Source organism: Octopus bimaculoides, chromosome 7, assembly GCF_046866305.1.
Source record: "Octopus bimaculoides isolate indiv1 chromosome 7, ASM4686630v1, whole genome shotgun sequence".
NCBI classification, from domain to species: domain Eukaryota; kingdom Metazoa; phylum Mollusca; class Cephalopoda; order Octopoda; family Octopodidae; genus Octopus; species Octopus bimaculoides.
Window position 1 is genome coordinate 40499105 of NC_142934.1, and position 24502 is coordinate 40523606.

At 33.8% G+C, this 24502-nt stretch overlaps 1 protein-coding gene across 2 annotated transcripts in view; it reads left to right on the top strand.

Annotated features, from left to right (window-relative positions):
* The window catches only part of LOC106874046 (uncharacterized), a 163102-nt gene that overhangs the window by 123973 nt on the left and 14627 nt on the right, over positions 1–24502 (top strand). For both annotated transcript variants that reach the window (XM_052969498.2, XM_089355238.1), the window contains exons 10-11: positions 2390–2710; positions 7971–8189. In XM_052969498.2, the coding sequence (XP_052825458.2) occupies positions 2390–2710; positions 7971–8189 (540 nt within the window). The remainder of the gene's footprint in view (positions 1–2389; positions 2711–7970; positions 8190–24502) is intronic.

A 24502-nucleotide genomic window follows, 5' to 3' on the forward strand; every position in this document is an offset into this window, starting at 1 on the left:
TATATATGTGTGTGTGTGTGTGTGTGTGTTTGTGTGTGTGTGTTTGTGTGTGTGTGTGTGCGTGTGTGTTTGTGTGTGTGTGTGTGCGTGTGTTTGTGTGTGTGTGTATGTGTATGTGCCTGAGTGTGTGTGTGTGCGCGTGTGCGTGAGTGTGTGTGTGTATGTGTGTGCGTGAGTGTGTGCGTGAGTGTGTGTGTGTGTGTGTGAGTGTGTGTGTGTGTGTGTGTGTGTGTGTGGGTGTGTGTGTATATGGTAATGAGCACAAATGAAGACAACACGTATGGAAATTATCTTTAGAGAGATGGTACGTATTTCATATGCTTAGCGTCACGATTTCAATGTTTTCGGGACTCATTCAACTGAAGTGAAGCCAAGAATATTCTCAATCTCTTTCCGTCATATCTAAATATACAGAATAGCCTCTTTTGTAATATAATTTATCAATTATTGCCCCAGAGGAACCTTTATTTACCACATTATAGAACATAGGTTATTGAATTGAATATAATTATATATATTCAACCATGATATAAAACCCTTCAGGGTTGTAATAATTGCAACTATTTAGTCCTATGTGATAATACTCATAAAGCTAAAGATGAACCTTATAGATACGTGATTATTCGAAAGGGTTTTATTTTTTGAAACGAGAGCCGTACAAATTGTTAAAATACGTCTTTCCAGCTCCAAGTCATAGTCTGTTTACAAAACCAACATAAATATTTTTATGATCTGAGATCAAATCGTACTCAGATCAATTGTACGTTAAATCTTTCTCGAGAGAGGTGTCTTTAAATTAGTATATCTGTCTAGTACTGGGATCTTTTTAGGCGAACATTCTGTTCTCAAATACGTGTCCTTGTGCTAATTTTAGAAATTAATGTTGCTGATTCATAACTCTTTCTACCATAAGAACAAGGCCAGAAGTTTTGTGGGGAGGGAAGCTAGTCGATTACATCAACCTTATTGCTCAGTTGGTGCTTATTTTATTGACCCAAGTGGATGAAAGACAAAGTAGACATCGGCGGAACTTGAAATCTTTCGTGTTTAGGCCATAGTCATATTATATCGGAAAGGGTCGATTCTATTAAATGAAACCCAATACTTAATTGGCATTCAATCAATGCCTCAATATAAAATATAAGAATTATGTTGTAAAAGAACATAACTAAAAGAATTGTATTTGATTTTGCAATTCTGGCTCTCCACCCTGAAATGTTTGTAAAATATAGATTAATTACTTAGAGACATCAGCTGCATAAACAAATAATAGTTAAGTTAGTGTTAACGTATACAATGTAGTGAAGCTGGAAAGTAAAGGAGAAATAATTATGCACCGATGAAGTAAATGACATATAATTTCGGTTAGCATGCATGGCAACTCTGTATATGATGAGATGTTTTTAACCCTAAAAATCTAAATATAGGCTTCGAAGTATATGTCGAAATAATAACGAAACACTAAATTGGTCAGATTTTAATACTCATTACGTTTACACTAACATACCTTTTGTTTTTCTTGCTAATGGTGACTAACCGTTTTGATAGATATGCTAATTTTTCACTTCTACAAATGCACAATATTCACCATAAACTTAGTGTTTTTTCATCACAGGATATGTATTCTTCAGCCGATATAAAATGTTAACATGAGGATGAATTTAGATATCGGTGAAATAAGACTGCAGCAGGAATTCAAAATTTGACTTGAATTCACGACTTAGAAAACCAAATAAAACTTCTGTTTTGGTGTTTTATTCAAAGCTCCATCTTTTCCAAGTAACCCCTTTTCTCTAATGGCTTAATAGGAAGCTAAAGAGTACTATCATGACATTTTCAAGTAATCTATCAACAACGGGAGAGATGGAAGAAAGAGATAACGGATGAAAATTGTATTTTCAATTAGTGTGAGGAAATACTATATAAGCTTAACTACTAATATTATCACAATTAAGTCTGTAAATGAGAGAAATTGTTTTGCTCCTCATTGACCTCAGAAGAGCATTGGCTTCACTGTTTCTGAGTGAAATCCCATGAGGGTTTACAATGAAAAGTCTCATGAATTCTACAGGAGTCCCGTCTGCAATTTTGGTTCACTAGTAATCAAAGTTCTTTCTCCTCTTCATATTTCATATCGGCATAGGAATGCCCATTTTCTAGAAGTAAATAATTAACATATGTTAACAGCAAAACAATCACAGTCTCTCGCCCAAGAAAGCTTGTTATCCTGACATTCCACAGAATGTTCGACAAAATAAACATTTGTTCTATGATATATTCGTTTTTAGTCAGTTTTAACCTCTACTCTATAACAAATGTGCTGTATTATTCAAATATAAGAAATCCTTATTGAAATATGATTATTTTTTGTTATATATTAATGTTCCAGTTCCTCCGAAAACAGCCATATTAAGACATAAGAAAGGAATATCAGCAAACTGGCAGACTGATATCGAGTGTTTCATTATTGGAGCCAAACCGTCAGCTGTTTGGCTAGAAAAACGACCGATTTTATTAACCAACTTCAGCGAGTATAAAACTTCAGTGTATACAGATATTCAAAAAGATGGATGTTTTTATAAAAGTCACTACCGATTTGCTGTCAAATTCCCTACTTCTTTCAACTTATCGATAATTCGCTGCGCGGTGAATATCACCTCAAACTACAAAACCTTTTTTACTAACGAACACGAATTGAAATTAATACCGGGTACGTATAATTCTTAGACTATTCCTCTACTTTTCTATCTATCTATCTGTCTATCTATCTATCTATCTATCTATCTATCTATCTATCTATCTTTTTATCTATCTATCTATCTATCTATCTATCTATCTATCTGTCTGTCTGTCTGTCTGTCAGTCCCTTACTCTTGGTGCGTGAATGCATGGGCGTACATTTTATTATGTTTGCAAGCGCCGATGCTAGCTTGCTATTGACAAATGTCGCAAAGAGATACAAATGTGACGAAGAATGTTGCATGAACAAAAGAATTCCGGGTACACTTGGAACAAATAGGGATGAATCAAGAGATCAAAGATTGAAATGGAGTAGAACTTGAACTGAATATCAGGTAGGGAAACAGCAGTCTTTAATCTGTTTCTCTCTTACATTCACTGTTTTGCGCAGCGGTTCTTATAATTTCTGCTTCTTAATCTAGGAAAAATTGAATTGTACTAATCCTTATTCTTTATCTTGTCCTAATTCCTCCTCTTCCCGCTCTATTCCCCATCCTCGACTCTTGTCAAGTTATTTATTTTATTTAACATTTTGATGTTTATGATATCCGAATATTTTACTCAGATTTATAAATACATGCTTTAGTATACAATTTACATTTCTGCTTTTAATGTATTTTAATCCTTCTTCTTCTTCTTCTTCTTCTTCTTCTTCTTCTTCTTCTTCTTCTTCTTCTTCTTCTTCTTCTTCTTCTTCTTCTTCTTCTTCTTCTTCTTCTTCTTCTTCTTCTTCTTCTTCTTCTTCTTCTTCTTCTTCTTCTTCTTCTTCTTCTTCTTCTTCTTCTTCTTCTTCTTCTTCTTCTTCTTCTTCTCATCGGGGTGGGAATTAGTTAGCCAGCTCGAAGAGACGATTAGGAAAGTGTCAGCGACAAGAATGGCTCTCGACCACTTCTTCAACGCAAAAAGGAAAGCGCGCATTTATAGATTCAAGGCTTGTGCGCTAAAAAGTCTTACGAATACCAAAGCTGCTCATTAGGTTCGGGTAGCGAAAATATCATCGCATCTTTTCACAATTCGGTATTTTTTTGATTGGGACGGCATGTGAAATTCGGTTTTAAGGAGATGTGTGCAGCTTTGTATAAACAGTTTTCGACTGTTTGAGGTGAGCAACGTGCCACCTCGACATGAAGTACTGCGAAAGGCCACTGAGATACAAAAGGCTCTGAAAGGCTGCACGAGGGACAACATGTCCCGTTTTGATGCTTACCCATTTGTTGGCTAGTCCTTTTTATGGTCACACGTCAAACTTATTTAGTGATCTCTTGACAGACGACTATTGCAGATGGTAACAGAACGGGGTAATTCACATTTATGAGCTGGGACGTAGTCGCACTACTGAAAGGGAACATCCAAAAAGACGATGTTATTGGAACCAAACTACTGTTGTCAAAACAGCAGGTTTCGTTCCATTTTAGGAGGTTATGTAGTAGCTGTATCTGCTCACAGAGACCCTACTTCTTGGAACAATTTCTTGTCACAGGCTCAGCCTGTCAGGGTGTTACATCTCTTGTATGTGCTTGCACTAGAGATATTGTTGCAAACGCTAAAACTGTCGAGGAGCATAAACGAATACGAGGTAGATTCAGGAGTGAAGTTTAACTGAGTCATGCAGGATGGCGTACAGCTCAGAACGTGAAATTACAAGTTTATGTCGTCTCGTCGAACAATATGGTACTGGACAAATGAACTGGTTAAATGACTCGTGATCTGGTTTAGGACAGGAAGTGGGATGAGGTTACAAGCAAGATATCCATTTTCACTTAAAAATGTGCTGTGAAAATGCAATGTCCAGAAGATCAGGGAGAGGTGGTAATCACATTATGGCTTTCTCCATAATTTACCACCCGGCTGATGTGCTTGTCCAGGTATTACAGTCAATGGAAGAGACAGGAGGAGTGCAGTTTTAACATCAATAGATATCCATTTGTAGACATATCTCTGCAGATATATACAAGATAATTAAATTTTTCTTGAAATGTGCCTCCATGAATCGAAACCAGATCCCAGTTGCAAGACATTAAAATAATGAAACATCATAATGTACATGTTTTTGTGGTAAATGCAAAAAGTTTTGAAATATTTAGTAAAATATTAATAAAATTATGTTTCAGCGATATCCTCCAGAACCAGTATCAAATGAATTGAGACGTGAATTTAATACAGTATATCATTATTTTGATTTCGTCAAAGGAAATTTAGTCATTACATTTGAAGAAGTCAGTCTTTCTCCAAATTGTAATCCTGGAAGTATTTCTACTAATTGCTGCAAACTCTGCAGCCTCTTAAAAATTCATTTCTTTTTGCTGCTGTTTGTATCCATTGATATAAATTTACTATCATAGCAGCTGTTTAAAACAAGCTACCCTAAGTCAGACGTATGTCTAACTTCGTGTACTTAGTCGGTGAGATTTAAGACCTTGACTATCATTCAAGCAGCTAACTGAATATAATTATAACCGAATTATTGTTTTAGAAAAGTTCATAAAATCGAATATTAGCTTAGCCTTCCCGTTATGCAGCACAATTTGGTTAAAATTTTATTATAATTTAGTTATAATTTTTTGAAGAAGAATAAAATAAACAATACGTTAGAATTCTTTATTATGGCACACTTGTTTTATTGCATTTGTTAAAACTTAATGGAGCTGTTTTTGTTGTTACTTATTCTTTCAATTTTCGCCTCAACTTCTCATGCTTAATTTAACTTTTAACACTTGTTAATTCTGATTGAAAAGTACCATCAATATCTAACAGATCAATTCAATTTACTAAGTAATTCTTTTGAAATGACTGAATCGTTACAACTTATCATTCCTTCTTTTATCTCTAAATATAAGAACCTTCATGTTTTGGCAAATAGACACTACTAATACCTGATAAGTAATATTCCTTTCAAATTTTGGTACAAGGTCAGCAGTTTCAGGGTGGGTTAAGTCGATTACGTCGACCTCATACTCAACTGGTACCTATTTCATCGGCCTCGAAAGAGTTAAAAACGAAGTTAGCCTTGGCAGAATTTGAACTCAGAATGTAAAGACAGACGAAATGCCGGGAAGCATTTTACCTGGCATGCTAACTTTTCTACCAGCTCACCGCTCATAAGTAATGTTAAATGCCAAACTTTTCACGGTCCTTGTGGCTCCAACGAACAAGTGCATAAACCTGCCTGTTTTGTTATAATCAGTGAATGAGAAAAACGTTTTCTACTGGATAGCAGTTTAGTCTATTACGGACATAGAAATGATTTTAACTTAACAATGGACGTCAATGAAATACCGCAAGTTATCAATGCTGTAAATGCTCCAAGTAGTTATTAATAAATTACAGCAACCAAAAACCTAACAGGATAAAAAGGGACGAGAGAAATCGATGAAGCCGAACCCAAGTACACAGCTGATGTTTATTTTATCGAGATTATATGAATGATAGGGGTATTCCTCCTCGGTGGGAATTTGACATTACAGCATATAACAAAGCTGATGTAGAATATTTCTTCCGGTTTTTGTTTCTATCATAAATTAACATTTAAATAATTTTATAGAATTGTAATAAACATGAAATTTATTACAAATATGTAAATGATATAGAAGCAAGGGCATGGTCATATGTTTATCAAGTGTTTACTTAGAATTGATATATTTTATGCAGGCCATACATTCTGGCCTACAATAATCATTAAGAGCAATGTACGTATCACATTGTACATACTTTTAATTCTATGAGAGTGTGTATGTTTGTATTTTCTCTGAACCCAAATTTGATTGAGATACAAAACAGATCAGAATCAAGTAAATTCGTTTGTCAAACATCCGTGATCTATTTGGAGAGAACAACAAAAATATTTTAGAGTAAGGTGACACATATTGATTGTTGTATGAAAAAGAAATATTGATTGAATTAAAATAGGAATCGAAATAATAAACCACCCATTATCCCTGCGTCAGTGTCCGGGTTTCCGGCCTGTAACATCGTCCGGATCGATTTTGCATTATTATTTCCAATTCAGAGAAAAATAATGATTTCTTCCTTTGGAACATAGCCAGATATTTCTTGTCCGATAGTATACTCGACCAAATCAATTCCAGTGTGTACTGTTGCTTCTTTTTCGACTGCAAAGAGTCGAAATCCTATAGACGCCCGTAGTGCCGTTTGAACTTAAGATCAAAAGCATAGAATTAAAGTTGGAGATATATTTAGTTCGATACTCTCCAGTTCTAACTAACGCATTTTTTTTCAAATCGGTAAATAAAGTCGACGTGCATTATGTCCGGACAACTCACAGTAGAGAAAGTACTCGAATACCTATTTCTAGACTTCTTATTCGAATCTGTACAATTTTAGAGGTCCATTGTGATAGCATTCCGGTTTGGCTTCATGAAAACGTTAAATTAAGAATTCCAGATTCGCCTGACGGCATAGGCAATCAGTGTGTGGACATTTAATATTGTCAAATGAAGTCGGAGGTATATATTTCAATGTCTGTAATTCATGAGATTGGAGAATTTCTGTTTGAAGTCTTAGATTTAGTAAAGCATCTCAACGCAAAATCAGTTTGGTGGAGCCATTATATTCATATAGTAACCCCTATGATTTTAAAGATGGAACATTGCCCTCCAGTTTTGCTATGAGATAGAAGCAAGCATTGAACATGATTTGTTATGCTATATTGTGTGTATTTATAGATACACTGATAAATCCGTGGATACGATACTGCGCCAGTGGCGAGATACGACCTACCAACCTAATATTTGTAAGCCGATATATCTGCAGATTCGACAACAAGCAAGTCTTTATTCTACTTAAAAGAGATGACGCGAAAATTGCGATTAATAATGTAATATATCACTTTGATCAGGGAAGCCATCTTCCCTGGAGACTATTGGAATATATGAAACTTCAACTATGACAAAGAATTCTGTGAAAGTATTAGGATAAATATATTGAAAATATTCTATATTACATAGGATGTATAAAGATCGATAAAGCAATTGATGTTATACATATATGTACATAAATATCTAAACGCATATGTGCATGTATATATATATATATATATATATATATATATATATATATATATATATATATATATATATATATATATATATATACATATATATACATAGCTACATAACTATCTAGGCACTAACGTATGTAAGAATCTATATATGTCACTTTTAATTTCCATTGTAAAAACAGAAATATTTATGACACAATATCTACAATTTCAGAAGATTACTGTGCTGATGGGCATATCTTCAAAGTCTACCCGTTTGATGCTTGTAGTGAATCGTTCGTGCATTGTGCAAATAACTACAGCTACATCGCAAATTGCCCAGACCATCATTGCATTGACGCAGATATCGGAATATGTGTGATGTGTGACTGCAATCAGAGCAAGTCAGTAACTGGAACATATGAGAAAAACAAATCAACTTTACGATATGAAGGTATGTGAGCAAATCGCTGATTATTTTATTTGACATAAGAATACAAACATAAAACCAAGAACAGATAAATATACACAAGGGACTGCGTTAAAGCAATGAATTTGTGCTACTGTTAAAGAGATGAGACAAAAGCTTCACATTATAATATATACATATGTGTGTGTATATGCGTGTGTGCGTGTATACACATATATTACATAATATATATATACATTTTATTTATAAATATAACTTATACACATATGAATGCGTATGCAAACACACGTGTATAGAAACAAACACACACACATACACACACATTTACATTTATATGCCTGTGTGCGTGCGTGAGTACATATGTGTATAAATATTTGCGAAATACACCGAATATATATTTCCATGACGAGTCTAGGCAAAGTGTTCAATAGACATAACTGTAGAGGAACGATATTATCAAATATAAATAATGTATGAAAATCAGTAATTGTTAGAGGATGAAGAAAGCTCTCCAGCTTCAAACAATCTTTCACATCTACGAAGGTCAACTAGGACCTACAATGTACTCAAGAGCAGGCTATGCTGCTGCACATACAAACATCCTAGACTGCATCCAGTAAAGAGATACCCGGCTGATTAGCATAACGTCACTCACAGTCTCATTTCAACCTTTGGCCCATAGATATGTTTTCCCTCTTTACCTGTTCTACCGCTAATATCATTTTTCTCAACAGCTCGTCTTGCTTTGTCCATCCTAGAGACATTTCACTACGCTCATTCTGTTCTTCTAAGAACATCAATCCTTTTGAACTCTCTCCCTGCTTATGTCCGTCTCTCAAGCGTTGAATTGCAATTATTCAAGGGGAAACTTATTTGCATCAGTCTGGGCGTGTCTGTCAAGGAATTTGTATGTCCTTCGGATCCAGTAGTTAAAAACATTTGTTCTACAAACGCATACATACATACATACATGCATGCATGCATACATACATACATGCATACAAGCATACATGCATACATACATACATATATACAAGCCTACATACATACGTACATAAACACACACACGCACACACATATGTATATATACCCTAGTCATATGCATAAAAAATAACTCCTATTAAAAATAACTCCTTGCTTATACACACTCGTGGTTGATGTAAAGCAGACTAAAAAATTCTGTGAACAAAATTGAGATGTCGCAATAACAAATCAGTCTTCTAGGTCTTGATTCTCTAAAGCAAAGAGTTTTGCCTTCGGGTATAAAATTCACATTAATGAATCCGATTGATGCCTGTAAACATTAGTCTGGTTTGAATAAATCCAAGATAGGACTAAAGTGATGATATGTATAAAATATGTAATGTAAAGAGAATGAAGTCAAAGTAACTCAGAGAACACATATTGAAATATGTGACCTGGTTTCATCTTATTTTGGATACAATTATGCTCCTGTGCGGAGTTTAGAACATAATATAGTACACCGATCAATGAAATAAACATTTACTAAATACTATCCGTGATTTAGTTTTCGATGTAAAATGTACTTAATTTATGCCTTTTGATGTAAATGCTTTCAGAAAAGTAGAGGCACTCTGTAACAAAGCATGTGATTCTAGTAGAATTTTAGATAGGGTTGATTATATACCAAGGCATTTAACTCCCAAACGTTGAAATAAGAATTCTGTAATATAATTCAATTTTTATCTTGAGTGTTCTTATAAACACTTGCAAGGAGTTCCTCCAATTCACCGCCTGGGATTTTACCAATGAGTATAAATTCACGAGAACTTTCAACAGAAATTCTGTTAAAAGTTTTACTCTTGTTACAAAAATTTCACCAGCTTATATATTCCATTAATGCAAGCCATTTATAAAACACAGTTAAAAACAATCATGCACCGGTTCTGCAATAGTATGAACTCTAGAAACAAATCAGTTAATAGAAACTATATTGCCTTTTAGTATAATTTGTCAAGGTAGATTTGAATGTCCGTGCCCAACTAAAATCCTACACCATAGCGATAGCAAATAATAATTAATGCAAAATATTACCCATACAGATATTTGTTAGTCTGCCCCCTCAGGAAGTCTTCAATTGATGTATAGGGATTGGAGATTGAAAGAAATTTGTGATAGTACATTCAATATGATTTAGTCGATTTTTGCTTCGCGCGTACTTACAAGCGTAACTGCATACAAACAATCAATTTATTCCTCTGTTTATAGCTATTGGGACATTCTGTTGAGTATACTGTCGCATAACACATTTACTGGAGTGACATTGCCTCGTCTTTGAACGCAGTTATTTCGATATTGTCACATTACGCAACGTCACGGAGATATGACCAAATTATATGCTTCATCGCTTCAACCAATCAAAATGTGTCTTCCCTTTTTGAATTTGAACGATAATCTCTCCCACAAAAGGAACGAATGTTTAAACAGCGATTAGAGGCGAAAAGGTTGCAACTTAACACGTCCCGCCATATAAGACAACTTTTGAAAAGGACAAAAGTGTGAAAACTTTATATATGTTGATCTTAAAACTCCAAGTCCTTTCATTTATATTTCTTTATATTTCTAAACATGTGGAAAAATAATATCTTCTCTATTTCTTTCTCTCATATATATATATATATATATATATATATATATATATATATATATATTATGATTGACCGTTGACTGAACACTATTCAATTTTTTTTCTCCGTGTTTTTCTCCTTGTCTCCGTATTCTTTCTGTTGAAGAGCGTAGCTCGAAACGTCAAAGACTTTCCGTATTCCCGAGCGTCATACTAATATATACTTTTGTTATTTACACCACCTGTCCTCGTCTGTTGTTATTATTTGTATATTCTCCCATATATATATATATATATATATATATATATATATATATATATATATATATATATATATATATATATATATATATATATATATATACATACATACATACATACACACATACACACATATATACATATATATATATATATATTGTTGTACTTGGGGATGGTCATATTGCCAGTTTAGCCAATAAAAACACACGCACTGTATATTTGGTGTTAATTTGCTTCAGCTTTATATTACATTAATCTTAATCTTATTTCGGCCAGAGTTCTTTCGTCACACTTCTGTGACCTCATCAGTGGTCCTTTGTTTCCTTCCTTCTTATGTGTGTCTCACCTTGCTAAATATCAAGAAACAAAGGACCACTGATGAGGTCACAGAAGTGTGACGAAAGAACTCTGGCCGAAATAAGATTAAGATTAATGTAGTATAAAGCTGAAGCAAATTAACACCAAATATACAGTGCGTGTGTTTTTATTGGCTAAACTGGCAATATGACCATCCCCAAGTACAACAACATCTGTTTCAACACACGATTTCACATAAAAAATCTTGCAAAACAAATATGTATATATATATATATATATATATATATATAAATAAGCAACACGGATTTCAAAGGTGATTGCAGTACGCACGTTTCATGCTACTTCAATTTATTTAAGTAATGCGAGCATTACCTTAAATGCAATATGAAGAGCAATCTTCAGCTGCACGAAAATGCAGAAAAGATTACTGTAGAAAAGATATATTATAAATGTGGCAACATTTCAAACCCAAGTGGGAGAGAGAATACATAAAAATCCAAATGTGAGGAAGAATACATAAGTCCATCAACATTAATTCCTCAACACTTTGATAGTAGTAAAATGACCTGATACTACTATGACCAGTGAAACCTTTAGATTCTAATACATTTTATAGCATTGTCCATGCATACTGCTTACACCTTCCCTCTCTTTAGAAGTAATTGTCCCTTTGCTATCACCACTAGATAAGAAACAGTAAAATCTTGACAGTTAAAACTTTTGTCTAGAATCAATTACTAGCCTGATAGACTCGGCTATGTCAAGATGGACTTATGTATTCTTCCTCACATTTGGATTTTTATGTATTCTCTCTCCCACTCGGATTTGAAATGTTGCCACATTTATAATATGTCTTTTCTACAGTAATTTTTTCTGCATTTTCGTGCAGCTGAAGATTGCTCTTCATATTGCATTTAAGGTAATGCTCGCATTACTTAAATAAATTGAAGTAGCATGAAACGTGCGTACTGCAATCACCTTTGAAATCCGTGTTGCTTATTTTTTGATTTTAATCACCTATCCTTTTGGGATGCGATATTCGGGTGCCTACGCATAAGTACCATATTCAAGCCTTGAATCTATATATATATATATATATATATATATATATATATATATATATATATATATATATATATATATATATATATATATATATAAATTTAAAGATTCAAAGAAAACAGAGAATACATACATAGAGTAACCAGTTTATTATCAAGGTCCTGTCTAATTCATAAGTTAATTCATATTGCCTACGCTGCGTTGCGGCTGACTGCTGTCATTTATATTTGCACTTTTAGAGTCATCATGAATCAGCAAAAAGCAAAAGCCTCCTCAGGGCATAATTGAGTGATATTTTTCACATCCTAACTGATGGAGAATTAGTTTCGATTGCATTGTAGCATGTGCATCTTGGATTCTGTTTTAAAAATAGTTAAAAGTTGATTTTTTGACCTTACTGGACAAGGAATAAGTATAGTTCAGAAGAACTAGCTCATGTTTCTATTCCACTCGTTTGGTGGTGCTGATTAACTGTTTACAAGCCTACCACTACGTTTTCATCCTATTCAGTATGTCCACAACACATTCCTCTACATCCTTATTCCACCCATTTGGCAAAATTGATCAGCAACTTAGGCCTACAAGCCTGCCCCTACTTTTCATACTATCCAGCATGTCCATAACATATTCATCTACGCCCTTATTATTGATGAAATAGATCTAGGTGTGGACGTAATTGTTACCTTTATTCATTTATTTTATATCAACTATTAATTACTAATGTTTTTGTAAATCATTCATAGGCATTATTTACACGGTGTTTATTTAAACAATGTCTTTTTAAATTTATTGAACGTTATGAACTATCAATAGGTATTATTTACGCAGTGTTTATTTTAACCATATCTATTTAAATTTATTGAATGTATATTTAACTTTATGAGCGCAACAATGTCCTCTTTCCATCTTGTTCTTGATTAATTTGCGTTTTGATGCAAGAATCGGGTAAATTTCGTCGACGCAATGTTCACACATTTTGTTCCCTATGCTATAAAATTTTGCTAGGCAAATCATTTGCCACGTAATTGTATAGTCCTTATTTTACCTTTAACCGACCAAATTAGTTTATTTAGACTGGTTTAAGCCTTTTTTTCTAATCGCTAAAGGTGTTTTCCTGATTAGCTATCCTTCTTCTTATATAATTTTCCGTAGAACCTATATAGTAGTAATTCTGTTCCTCAGATACAGCCTTACATCCTTTTTCCTCACAAAAAAATTTAATGGATATCGTTTACCTTTAGCACAATCGCAAGTTTTATTTTTAGTAGCGCTCCCTGTTTTCTTACTAATAATGTTGTGCTTGTATGCCATGCTTTCAGAGTTATCCACATTGAATTTATTTTCTGTTTGGAGTCTTTCACATTAATCTACGATTATTTACGTTAGTTTGTTTATTACTTCCGTTACTATCTTCTTCGTCATTGTTTTCTTTGCCCATCCTAATACTTTTATTGGTTTTTCTTTTATGTTTGTTGTTGCCATTTTTAATATTATTAGTTATATTTATAATATCAATATTTATATTTATATTATTAATTTTGTTGTTAATATTGTTCATGTTGAGTCTTCTTTTTATAGATTGCATGTTTATATGTTTAGATCCTAGCGGAGTGTCCCTTAGAATCATTTCCCTTCCTTCGTTTATCGTGTAATTCATATTTTCTTTGATTTTCTCTCCGTTATTTTTAGTTTCTTTACTCCTCTTGTTGTAGAAGTCATTTAATCTTTTAGCATTTTGTGCAGCAATAATTTGTACTGCGTTTGTTGATATGCAAAAACCGGTCCTTAATTTGTGTTAGTTTATTATTTTACGGAATTTTTTCTCTGAAAACTGCTTAGAGACAGCTTTGTAGAATAGTCTCACTATATTAATTCTAATTTACTTTGCGAAAGATATTATGAGCCATATTACATAATCTTTAGAATGATGTTTATGGAGGTTAATTTCGTTTATGCATAAGGTGCAATCTTTTTCAGAACTGTTAGGAATGTTATCGTTTAGTTTTTCAATTCCTTCTCTTTTGTTGTTTATTGTCCAATTTTGGTTTATATTGATATAGTCATAACTATTATTGTGTTTTATTTTCGACTTCATTTTCATCTTATTATCATTGATTTTTATCCGTTCCTTAATGTTCGCATCTTTGTTATACGTGTATGATTCATTTTCATTCACCATCCGTTTCTTGATGCGTTTACTTATATTATTCTTATCGGATTTATATTTTCTTCTATCCACATTCTTTTTATCTTTGTATTTATTAATTTCTATGTCAATAACTTTATTACGAATCTTGTTTTGTGTCTTGTCCTTATTCTCTAATTTTACGCTTGGTTTATAAAATTTTAATTTTTGTCAGCTTTACTTAGTGTGATGTTGTAATAAGCTATATACTGTTTTAAAATTACCTCATCTGCAGAGACTAGAAATTCTTTTAGACATATTTTCAACTAATTTTCCTGTAATATTTCTTGTATGGTTACTATTTTTATTAATGTACCTTAGATTAATATTAGGTTTAGAGTAGGGTTTATATTTACCTGTTTCTAGATAAAGGTAAATACCCAAGAAGCTGACTGAATTGTGTTCCTTTTCAATAGTAATATATTTCCTATATCGAAAATTATGGAAATCTCCATAGCGACAACAGGAATTTCAGAGGTGTAAAGTACTAATATTGAAGAGGAACTAACGATAAGCACTAGTACATACATACATGAAAAGTTTCCAGTATCATTAATCGATGTTAGTGCAAAACTGGTGTACGCTTGGATAATATATCCTTAAGAAAGAAAAAAACTTCTTTCTATACAGACTTATACATAGCTATACATATATGCATATATATACATAGCTATACATATATGCATATATATACATACATATACGCATGAACAAACACACACAATACACACATACCAGAACAGAATCCAAAGAAACCGGTGTTGGAAGGTGTTGACAAGACTTTATTTAGTAACATGTACAAACAGAGTATAGTGAACTTGCAGTAGGGAGTGCAAAAACCTACGTTTGGGACAGAATCGTTCAGGGAAAAGGTGACCGAAAAGAAATTAAAAAGAGATAGTAGAGTTTTGCATCACTTGTGTTTATAAAACAGGCTGTAACTGATGGGGAACGCAAGACGACAGGAGAGAACATGAAGTTGTAGACGAAGGAAAATTGATGAGAAAGGTAGAAGGAAACAAAACGAGCTGGAGAAGTGGAAGTAAAATGAAAGGAAGAATTGAGGTGACAGGGAGTTGAAGTATAAGAAAAGGATTAGTGTACTAAGATTAGAAGCATAGTGAAAACAGTTTATTTAGACCTGTTGGTGACATGGTGCTAACTTCAAACATCACGGTTATTATTAATCAGTTTCGCTCGTTTCAATAATCGGTGGAATTGCTACATTCCTCAACTAGGTGAATGATATGTATACACGAAAATTGTGTAAGTCAATGCAATGTCAAAAGTAAATCCCAGTCAGTAATATTCTCATGAATGTTAAGAATACATTGCCCTTGTTCACAGGCTGATACCATTATAAATACAGTTGGCTGTCGGAGCAATGAATCTCATAGCGAGACAATATTTAGGTTGCCATAACAACAGAGGAGCACAAAATAGGGAATCGATGGTTTCTGATTTGTGTGGAGACTAAGCAAACATATTGCTGATTGTATTAAAACAGTCAACTTTATCATTATGTTAACCTACTGCCACACGTTAAGTGATTTTTCTAATTGTATCATTGCTGTTGTTTACGTGTTTACTCAGTTCATTCTGAAGATAGTTTATTTAGGGTTTACTAGAAACCTCTCCTTCTTGTCTGTCAGAATGACATTTATTTTGAACGTGTATCTACGTGTGTCTAAATCTACTGGAGATAACTTGACTAAGAAATATATACACAAGCACACATACACACACTAGTACTGGACATATAGGCATAATATAGTAAATATGAAGGAAGTTTAGGGTTTGGAAAAAAACTTGACATTTAAAATACTGTAACCACTGATGATTAGATGCGTTGTTTCTTCAGTCTGTCACTTCTGTCCGTGTTATAATAGCATCAAACCCCATGAAATAAGCGAGGTTTCACCTTCACTATCAACCAATCAGTCGAAAAGCGTCCTTTTAGTTGTAGTGTGGCATATTCATAGTTTTACCTCGGATATGTGAGCAGTAATTACAGACGTGAACCCCATAGTGCAATCTTAAAGAAAATGCAGTATTTATGGTCCAGTTTAGAAATGTATATCTCAATAGCCATGGCAGATTATCAGTATGTCTAGCAACATTCACAAATTCAGGTGTATGCTGGTCATAAGTACTGAGGGCGTGACGGTACTAGAATGTTTCAATAATATATGAGGCAATTGTGTATTTTTCATGTTAACTGCAATATTTTCTCAGAGATTTCATTTCCTAGATGAAGAGAAAAGTGTAAAGGACTCACGCTTGCATAAGAAGAGGAAAGTAGAATGGAATGTATTACAATTTAAATCAGAACATTGATGTATACGGGAATGAATTTGGAGGATGTAATATAACCTTGAAGAACACTAAAATTAATATGATGCGTATAAATACGAAACTACTGAAACACGAAATGAGTGACATAGCTAAGAAACTTTCATGAATGGCATTTCTGAAGAGCTTCCCTGTGTCAATGGTAAAAGACTTGGTTTCGGTGCCGTTCTCTTTTTCTATTGGGAAAAAGTAATTTGTGCAAGATCAAGCATTTCGTACGTCTAATTCTAATGTTTCATGATTGTAAAATGTTTGAGTGTATGTGTTTGTGTGTCTTTGAGAGAGAGAGAGAGAGAGAGAGAGAGAGAGAGAGAGAGAGAGAGAGAGAGAGAGAGAGAGAGAGAGAGAGAGAGAGAGAGAGTGAGAGAGGGAAAGACAGACAGAGCAAGAGTAATAGAGCGAGAGAGAGGGATAGAGCGAGATAGATAGATAGATATATAAATAGATAGTTAGATAGATAGATAGATAGATAGATAGATAGATAGAGTGATAAAGAGAAAAAAGGTGACAAATAGAGAAATTTTCAGGTCATGATGTAGCTATTTATGACCATCTCTATAACCTTCGAGTTGTTAAATGTGATATGGATAGATCGATATTCTTCATTGATGTGCGTATCACCCAATAGGTTATGCCACCATATTTACAATATACACCAATGTGTGTCATAGCGTGATGTATCGACACTGGTGATTTATAAAGCAAATTGTCAGTAAGGTAACTTGTCTGGTTGCGGGAGTGTAATTGCTACCAATTTTTTTAATATATTTATTCGGCAATCCTGTTCCCTGCTGACTGCCAACCTATACTTTAAGTGCTGAGCGGCGGACACTTTTGCGGTGAGTCGGCAATCCAATGACCTTTGGAACTTACAATCATAATTCAGTGCCATTTAGTAACAACAGTTGAGAGGAAAGGAGAAGAGCAACTTAACATAATGTTAGTATTTCTGCAACACTACCGAATAGATTATGATCTCCAGAAGCAAATATGAATTAACCTTGCGTTCAGAGTTCTGGCAGAAATCTTATTAAGTAAGCGCAATGTTGACAACTTGGAATATATATTGTACTGATGTCATAATGTTGTTGGTTATTGTTAATCGGAGATAAAGCAATATTTTATCGATGATTCATTTCCCTACTGTCTTCTCAAAAGGCTATTATTAATATTTTATTAGATGGCAAACTTCTTAAATATTGCCAAGCTTCATGAACAGTTTAATAACTTTTTTCAAGACATTATTCGCCAAGGTCAATAAATCAAATGGAATCTGTCACAGATTCTGTTTGTTTGTGCGTTCGTTTGCGTGTTTGGTGATGCAGTAAATCTTACAATACAGAATTTCGTGTACTTCGTATAAAGAGAAAGTTGGTTGTAAAGGGATAACATACCACTTGTTATGTTTAATAGATAAGTAATCATATTGTATGAGTATTACAATGATATACTGAATGTATACTTAATCTAATGTATGAATAATGTACTCGATGTATATAAAACAATCTTTAAATACAGGGGCTATAGAATAACGTATAAACGAGTGATAAAATTAGTTTCATTCGGTATTGCAAAACGAACAACTTTATAGGTTATGAAATACAGTTGCTTAACACAATCGGTAGTAAATATCCGGTAGGTATTTTATAAACACACACACACACACACACACACACACACACACACACACACACACGCACGCACGCACGCACGCGCACACACACACACAAACAAACAAACACACACACACACACACACACATACAAGCACACACAGATAAAAAGCACTATTAATATTTTAGGATTTGAAATAAGAATACAACAGACATGATGTCCTAATGCATTTCGTTCGTTAAATTGCAAATAACTTTATTTGAATACAAATTTTGTAATAACTGCGTACATTAATGGTATCTTATGGATGGACAAAAGAATTATTCTATCAATTTGGGATTAGAACTCACAATTTTGAAGAAACAAGTAACTACTAAAAGCACTTGGTCTTGATCTTCATTGCTTTATCAGTAAAAAAACATATGTACATCAGTAACTACTATAAATTGTATTATATATCCTAGATATTCATTGTAACAAGCAGAACAAAATACCATCATCCAGAATACAGCAGGACAAGGTCATATAGTTTCAATTACTGATAAAGTAAATAATTAATACTAATTTTTTAGGTGATTTTCATAGAGAAATATAAATGTCTTATCGATCTTATCTAGATTTTTACAATTTTTACGCAATTATTTAATAAGTTTGTAACACACACACACATACACCCACTCTCGCGCATACGCACACGCCATATCAATACACTCGTATATTACTTAGCAATGCAACAGAGAAAAGTTAATACAAAGTAGAATGTTTTACACACGAATGGTTATTTGCTTGTGAAAGAATTAGTTTATATATCAAATTGACATAAAGTACTTCACCGATGTAAGATAAACGAAATTCAGGAAAATAATAACGAAAAGAACAGAAAAAAAATTAGTGAAGCTTTGAAACCAAATTTTAGTTATAAGATAAAACTTGTTGATATGTCATAGTAGTCCTTAATATTTGAAAATATATGAAAAGATACTGCATTAAGTTTTTAGTCTACACTTAGGTATATATGTATACGCGCGCGCACACGCACGCACACACACACACACACAGAAACACTATATATATATATATATATATATATATATATATATATATATATATATATAACTATCTATCAGTAGTTCATAAATCCGACAAAGAAGCACACTCAAAAACTTTAGAGCAGTACTATATTTAGAAGGTCGTTTCTTATGACTGATCACAGAGTGACCTTTGGTTTCGCACCTATAACGCGCTTAGCTGTATAGGCGACTCTACAACTGGGGGGAGGGAAACGTTATGGGGAGGAGTCTTTCTAAACAAAACAATTACTGGAACGAAACCTTGTGGGTGAGACGGAGTTATCCCCATTACATTTGTTCTAGCCGTATCAACAACGACTACTTTCGAAATTGGTAGCAATTTCCTAGCCTGCAAATGGAGAATTTCATACCTTCAACAGGAATTTCCTCTGAGGAGGGCATTGGTTATGCACCTCGTTTTTGGAGTTTAAAAAATCCCCCTGATCAAAATAAGATTTTCAAGATACTTGCTGTTTTGGCCAAGCAAAGCTTACATCATTTTTTCCCGCTGAGATATGGCCCAGCTTTTCTAGGAGCCTTCATTTTATTATGTATGACGTAGCTGACCAGAAATGTGTTGTTGCACCTCTCAGATATACTAAAAGTGAACCAGTGTTTGTTCAGACGATACTTGAACGGGCCGCCAGTGAAACCGACGTATTTCCATGTCAGTGCTTTTGCGTTCTTGGTGTTACAACCGCTGTTGTCGCGGTCGTCGCTGTCGTCGGTGCTACTATTGCCGAACGCGATCCTGGCTATAAAATATGCCAATTTCATATTGTGTTTGTTTATTAGTTTGTGATAGTTGTTGTAAGAGTGGAAATGTTTTTGAAGTATCCTGAAAAATAATTTTGGTATTAGTGTGTAAAATTGTTTGCTAAAGGGAGGGTTTTACTAATCTTACACGACGATCAGTCGGACGATCAATCGACACGACGATCAGTCGGACGCTGACACTCGTTGATGCTACATCGAAGAGGCCAGGGAATAGAAGAAAGAAGACATGCACCCAACACCAGAGCTGAAGACACCTCCGAAAGGAGGGGCCCCGCCACGTCAAAACGGTAGAGGAGTGGGGGCCGAAACCGGACGTGGTTCCTCCTGATGATGTCTTCAGCTAACTGGATCCTATAAAGGAGCTGTTGTGGTAGCAGACCACGAAACATGGTTGAAATTCCATCTATAATATTATATATATATATATATATTTATATATATATGTGTGTGTGTATGTGTGTGTGCATATATACATGTGCGGGTGTTAGCCTTCGTGTTTCTTCCAAACTATCGCTTTTCAGCCAGTGTTGGTTTGTCCCCCTGTAACAGAATAATTACCAAACTATAAAGAAAATGAAAGTACTGAGGTTGATTCGTTCTGCTAAACAATACTTTCAAGTCGGTACCATATTGTAGCTGTAGTCCAAAGACTGAAACAAGAGGAAGAATAAATGGACATTACACACACACACACACACACACACACACACACACACACACACACACACACAAACACTAGCTTAAAGCAGTTCCTACGAAGGTCTAATTGATCCTGCGGCTCAAAACTAAGGAGAGCTAAATAGCATGACTATAATACGTCTGTAATGACTATATGCCTCGGTGGTGTTTGATCAGAGGTTAAGGACGGATGGGAATTAATTCTATAATGCAATCTTTCAATTGTTCCAGTCCCAGTTTGAATTACAACTGTTGGCTAATTTGTCCCAAAGTTCTTATCTCAGCGTAAAATTAACGAAGCGAATGTATTTATCTCACCCTTGATCTCTGACAAGCGCCAATCGAGATAGCCTGAATTAGCCAAGTTTTACCTGCTAGAAATAACAATCCAAATGCTTTTAAATCAGATCTCAATGCTGAATGTTCAAGAAGCAAATGAAGGGCAGATTTCCAATCTCAGGATCATCCTGATTGCAAAAAGGTATATGTTTATGTAGAGCAAATGTAGACGGAGACACAGGAGTTCCAGACAGACAGAACTTCGCGATTATTATTATTATTATTATTATTATTATTATTATTATTATTATTATTATTATTATTATTATTATTATTATTCAGTAGTCGTAGTTTTATAACGTGCTTTCACTGCAATACCGAGCGCAGCTCTGTGTGACTCGAGTATGTGCTGTAGTTTGTTGTGTTGCTCTTATAATTACTGTATTGTGACTGCTTTACGTAGGATGTGTGTGGTGCCTAGTAGTGCTATTTTCTGTATGTTATATATATATATATATATATATATATATAAATAAATATATATATGTATATATATATATATATATATATATATATATATATATATATATATATATATATATATATATATATATATATATATATATATATATATATATATATGTATATATATATATATATATATACATATATATACATATTTATATATATGTTATTTCTGGTATTTTTTATTTTTATTATGCATTTTTCTGAATATTTTTTTTATAATACCTAATACGCACACTATGATAGGAATTGTTTCTGTTTTTAGACCCCACATTCGAGTTGCCTCTATTTCCTGGTTTTTGTATTTTGAAAGTTTCACCATTTCTTGTAGAGAAAGTTGTCATCTGTTGGTATTGATTCATCAATTAGAAAGTTTTTTTTTTCTTGATGATCTCTGACAACTATATCTGGCCCATTGGCTTTAATTCCTCTATCAGTGTGTATTAGCATATCCCATAGTATTGTTCCTTTCTCATTTTCTGTGACCTTTTCTGGCGTGTGCCTATACCATCTTTTTTCTGTTGTTATTCCATGGTGTTGACATAGCTTCCAGTGTATGTAGGTCCAAACTCTGTCGTGTCAGTGAATATATTCCTACTTAGCCAGGACTGGGCAGCCAGAGACAATATGATTTATTGTTTCTTCTCCATCTCCACATATTCTGCAGTTGCTTGTTATGTTTCTTTTCATTATATGTTTTTGGTAATTTCTGGTGAGGAGGCTTCGGTCTTGTGCTGCAATTAAAAAACCTTCAGTCTCTGCTTTGAATCCTGAGCTTCTCAGCCATTGTTGGGATTTTGCTTTTTGTATTTCTTTCGGGTTTAGTTTAACCCAGTATTTGCCAAGTAGGGGATTTTATCGCTTTTGTGGCTAATAATAACTTTTAAAAAGTCTGCTGGCTATTTGCGACATCAGTGACTGGAAGTAGTTTGAAATTTTAGATATCGGGGCAGTGAGATTTGGCTGGTCTGCGTAACCTGTCACCTGTCACAGAGGAAGTCCAGTAAACTGAAATCACATAATCTGACAGTTCCAGCGCCCACAACAGATGATTCTCACCTTCTTGAATATGTGTTTGTGCTGCAAAACACTGTGTGCGTATATTAGAGGATCTTTCAACGGTAATACTGAAGTAATCGGTATGCTAACAAGACATTCCCGTTGAGTTGGGAAAAAGATTATAAATGTTAATAGCATTAATGATATTATAACATAAAATTAAAATAGTGTTTACGAGTTATAATTCCCAGTTAATTCTTACATTTATCACATTATACTATAATTATTGGATTGATTATATAGATTCTTATATATTTTACTCGTATTATTTTCTGCTAAGTGTGTTACGTTACTATTGTAGCCAGATATGCACGCACATTTTGGTACACCCACATTTTGGTACACGCACATTTTGGTACACGCACATTTTGGTACACGCACATATGACTTCGTCTAAAGTCTACTTACAAGTGATACTAATATCAATAACTTTATGAATTACATCAAGTAATTCACTATTGAGTTCAGTCAATACTTTTACATTCGTTAAGCCTATCATAAGTAATCAATTGTTCTAGTTTAATTATTCTAATTTATCTGATTGTTGCTCAGTATTGTTGTCGTTATTGTTGTTGTTGTTGTTGTTGTTGTTGTTGTCGTCGTCGTCGTCGTTGTTGTTGTTGTTGTTGTTGTTGTTGTTATTCTTCTTCTTCTTCTTCTTCTTCTTCTTCCTCTCCCTCTCCCTCTTCTCTTCCTACAACTCGCCCTTCTCCTTGAACGTTTCAACATTGATGCCTCTGGTACATTGTATCATATTTTGCTTTGTATTAGAAAAAAAAATGGATATCATATTCCTTCGATATGTCTATACTGATTGCAATATCGCTACATATTTATAAGATGCTATGTATACATGCTGTCAGATATTTTTTAGTCTTGATGCATGCTACTTCCTCATACGATATTTAAAGATGCATACAGTAGTAAATGAGTAATAGAGTGAATATACAGTGTCTATACATATCTATAGACATATATTTGAAAGTTTACGTGCATAGGTGAGTCTCTCTCTCTCTCTCTCTCTCTCTCTCTCTCTCTCTCTATATATATATATATATATATATATATATATATATATATATATATATATATAATATGTAAATGTCTAACAATGACAATGAGTGCTCAACATCGCATTGGTGGATATAATTTGTTTATCTGTAAATTAAGGCTAACATTCGTTTCATGTTAAGAAAAGCAGGAAAATATCTTCGTGTCTTAATTTTTCAAACCGGTCACATGGAGAAAGGTGTTCGCCTCCATTTTTCAAAACACTCTCGTGTAGTTCTCGTGGGTTATAATAAATTCGCGTGAATAAAACAGTGAATCAATGAATCAAGGGACGTTACTATGTGGTGGCATCTTTTGGATGATTGTCTGTCTTGGATTTATCTTTTGGATAAGTCTCTTGTGTGATCAATTTGTTTGCATTATTTTGTTTTTCTTCTGGGCATAGTGTTCTTATACTTGTGTGCTGGGGCATATTTCTTCTTTGTGTGAAGTTTGTGTGCTGTGTGTTCACGTTCAGGGAGATGGGCTATCTTGGTGGAGTCACCGTCGCAGACAGGGTC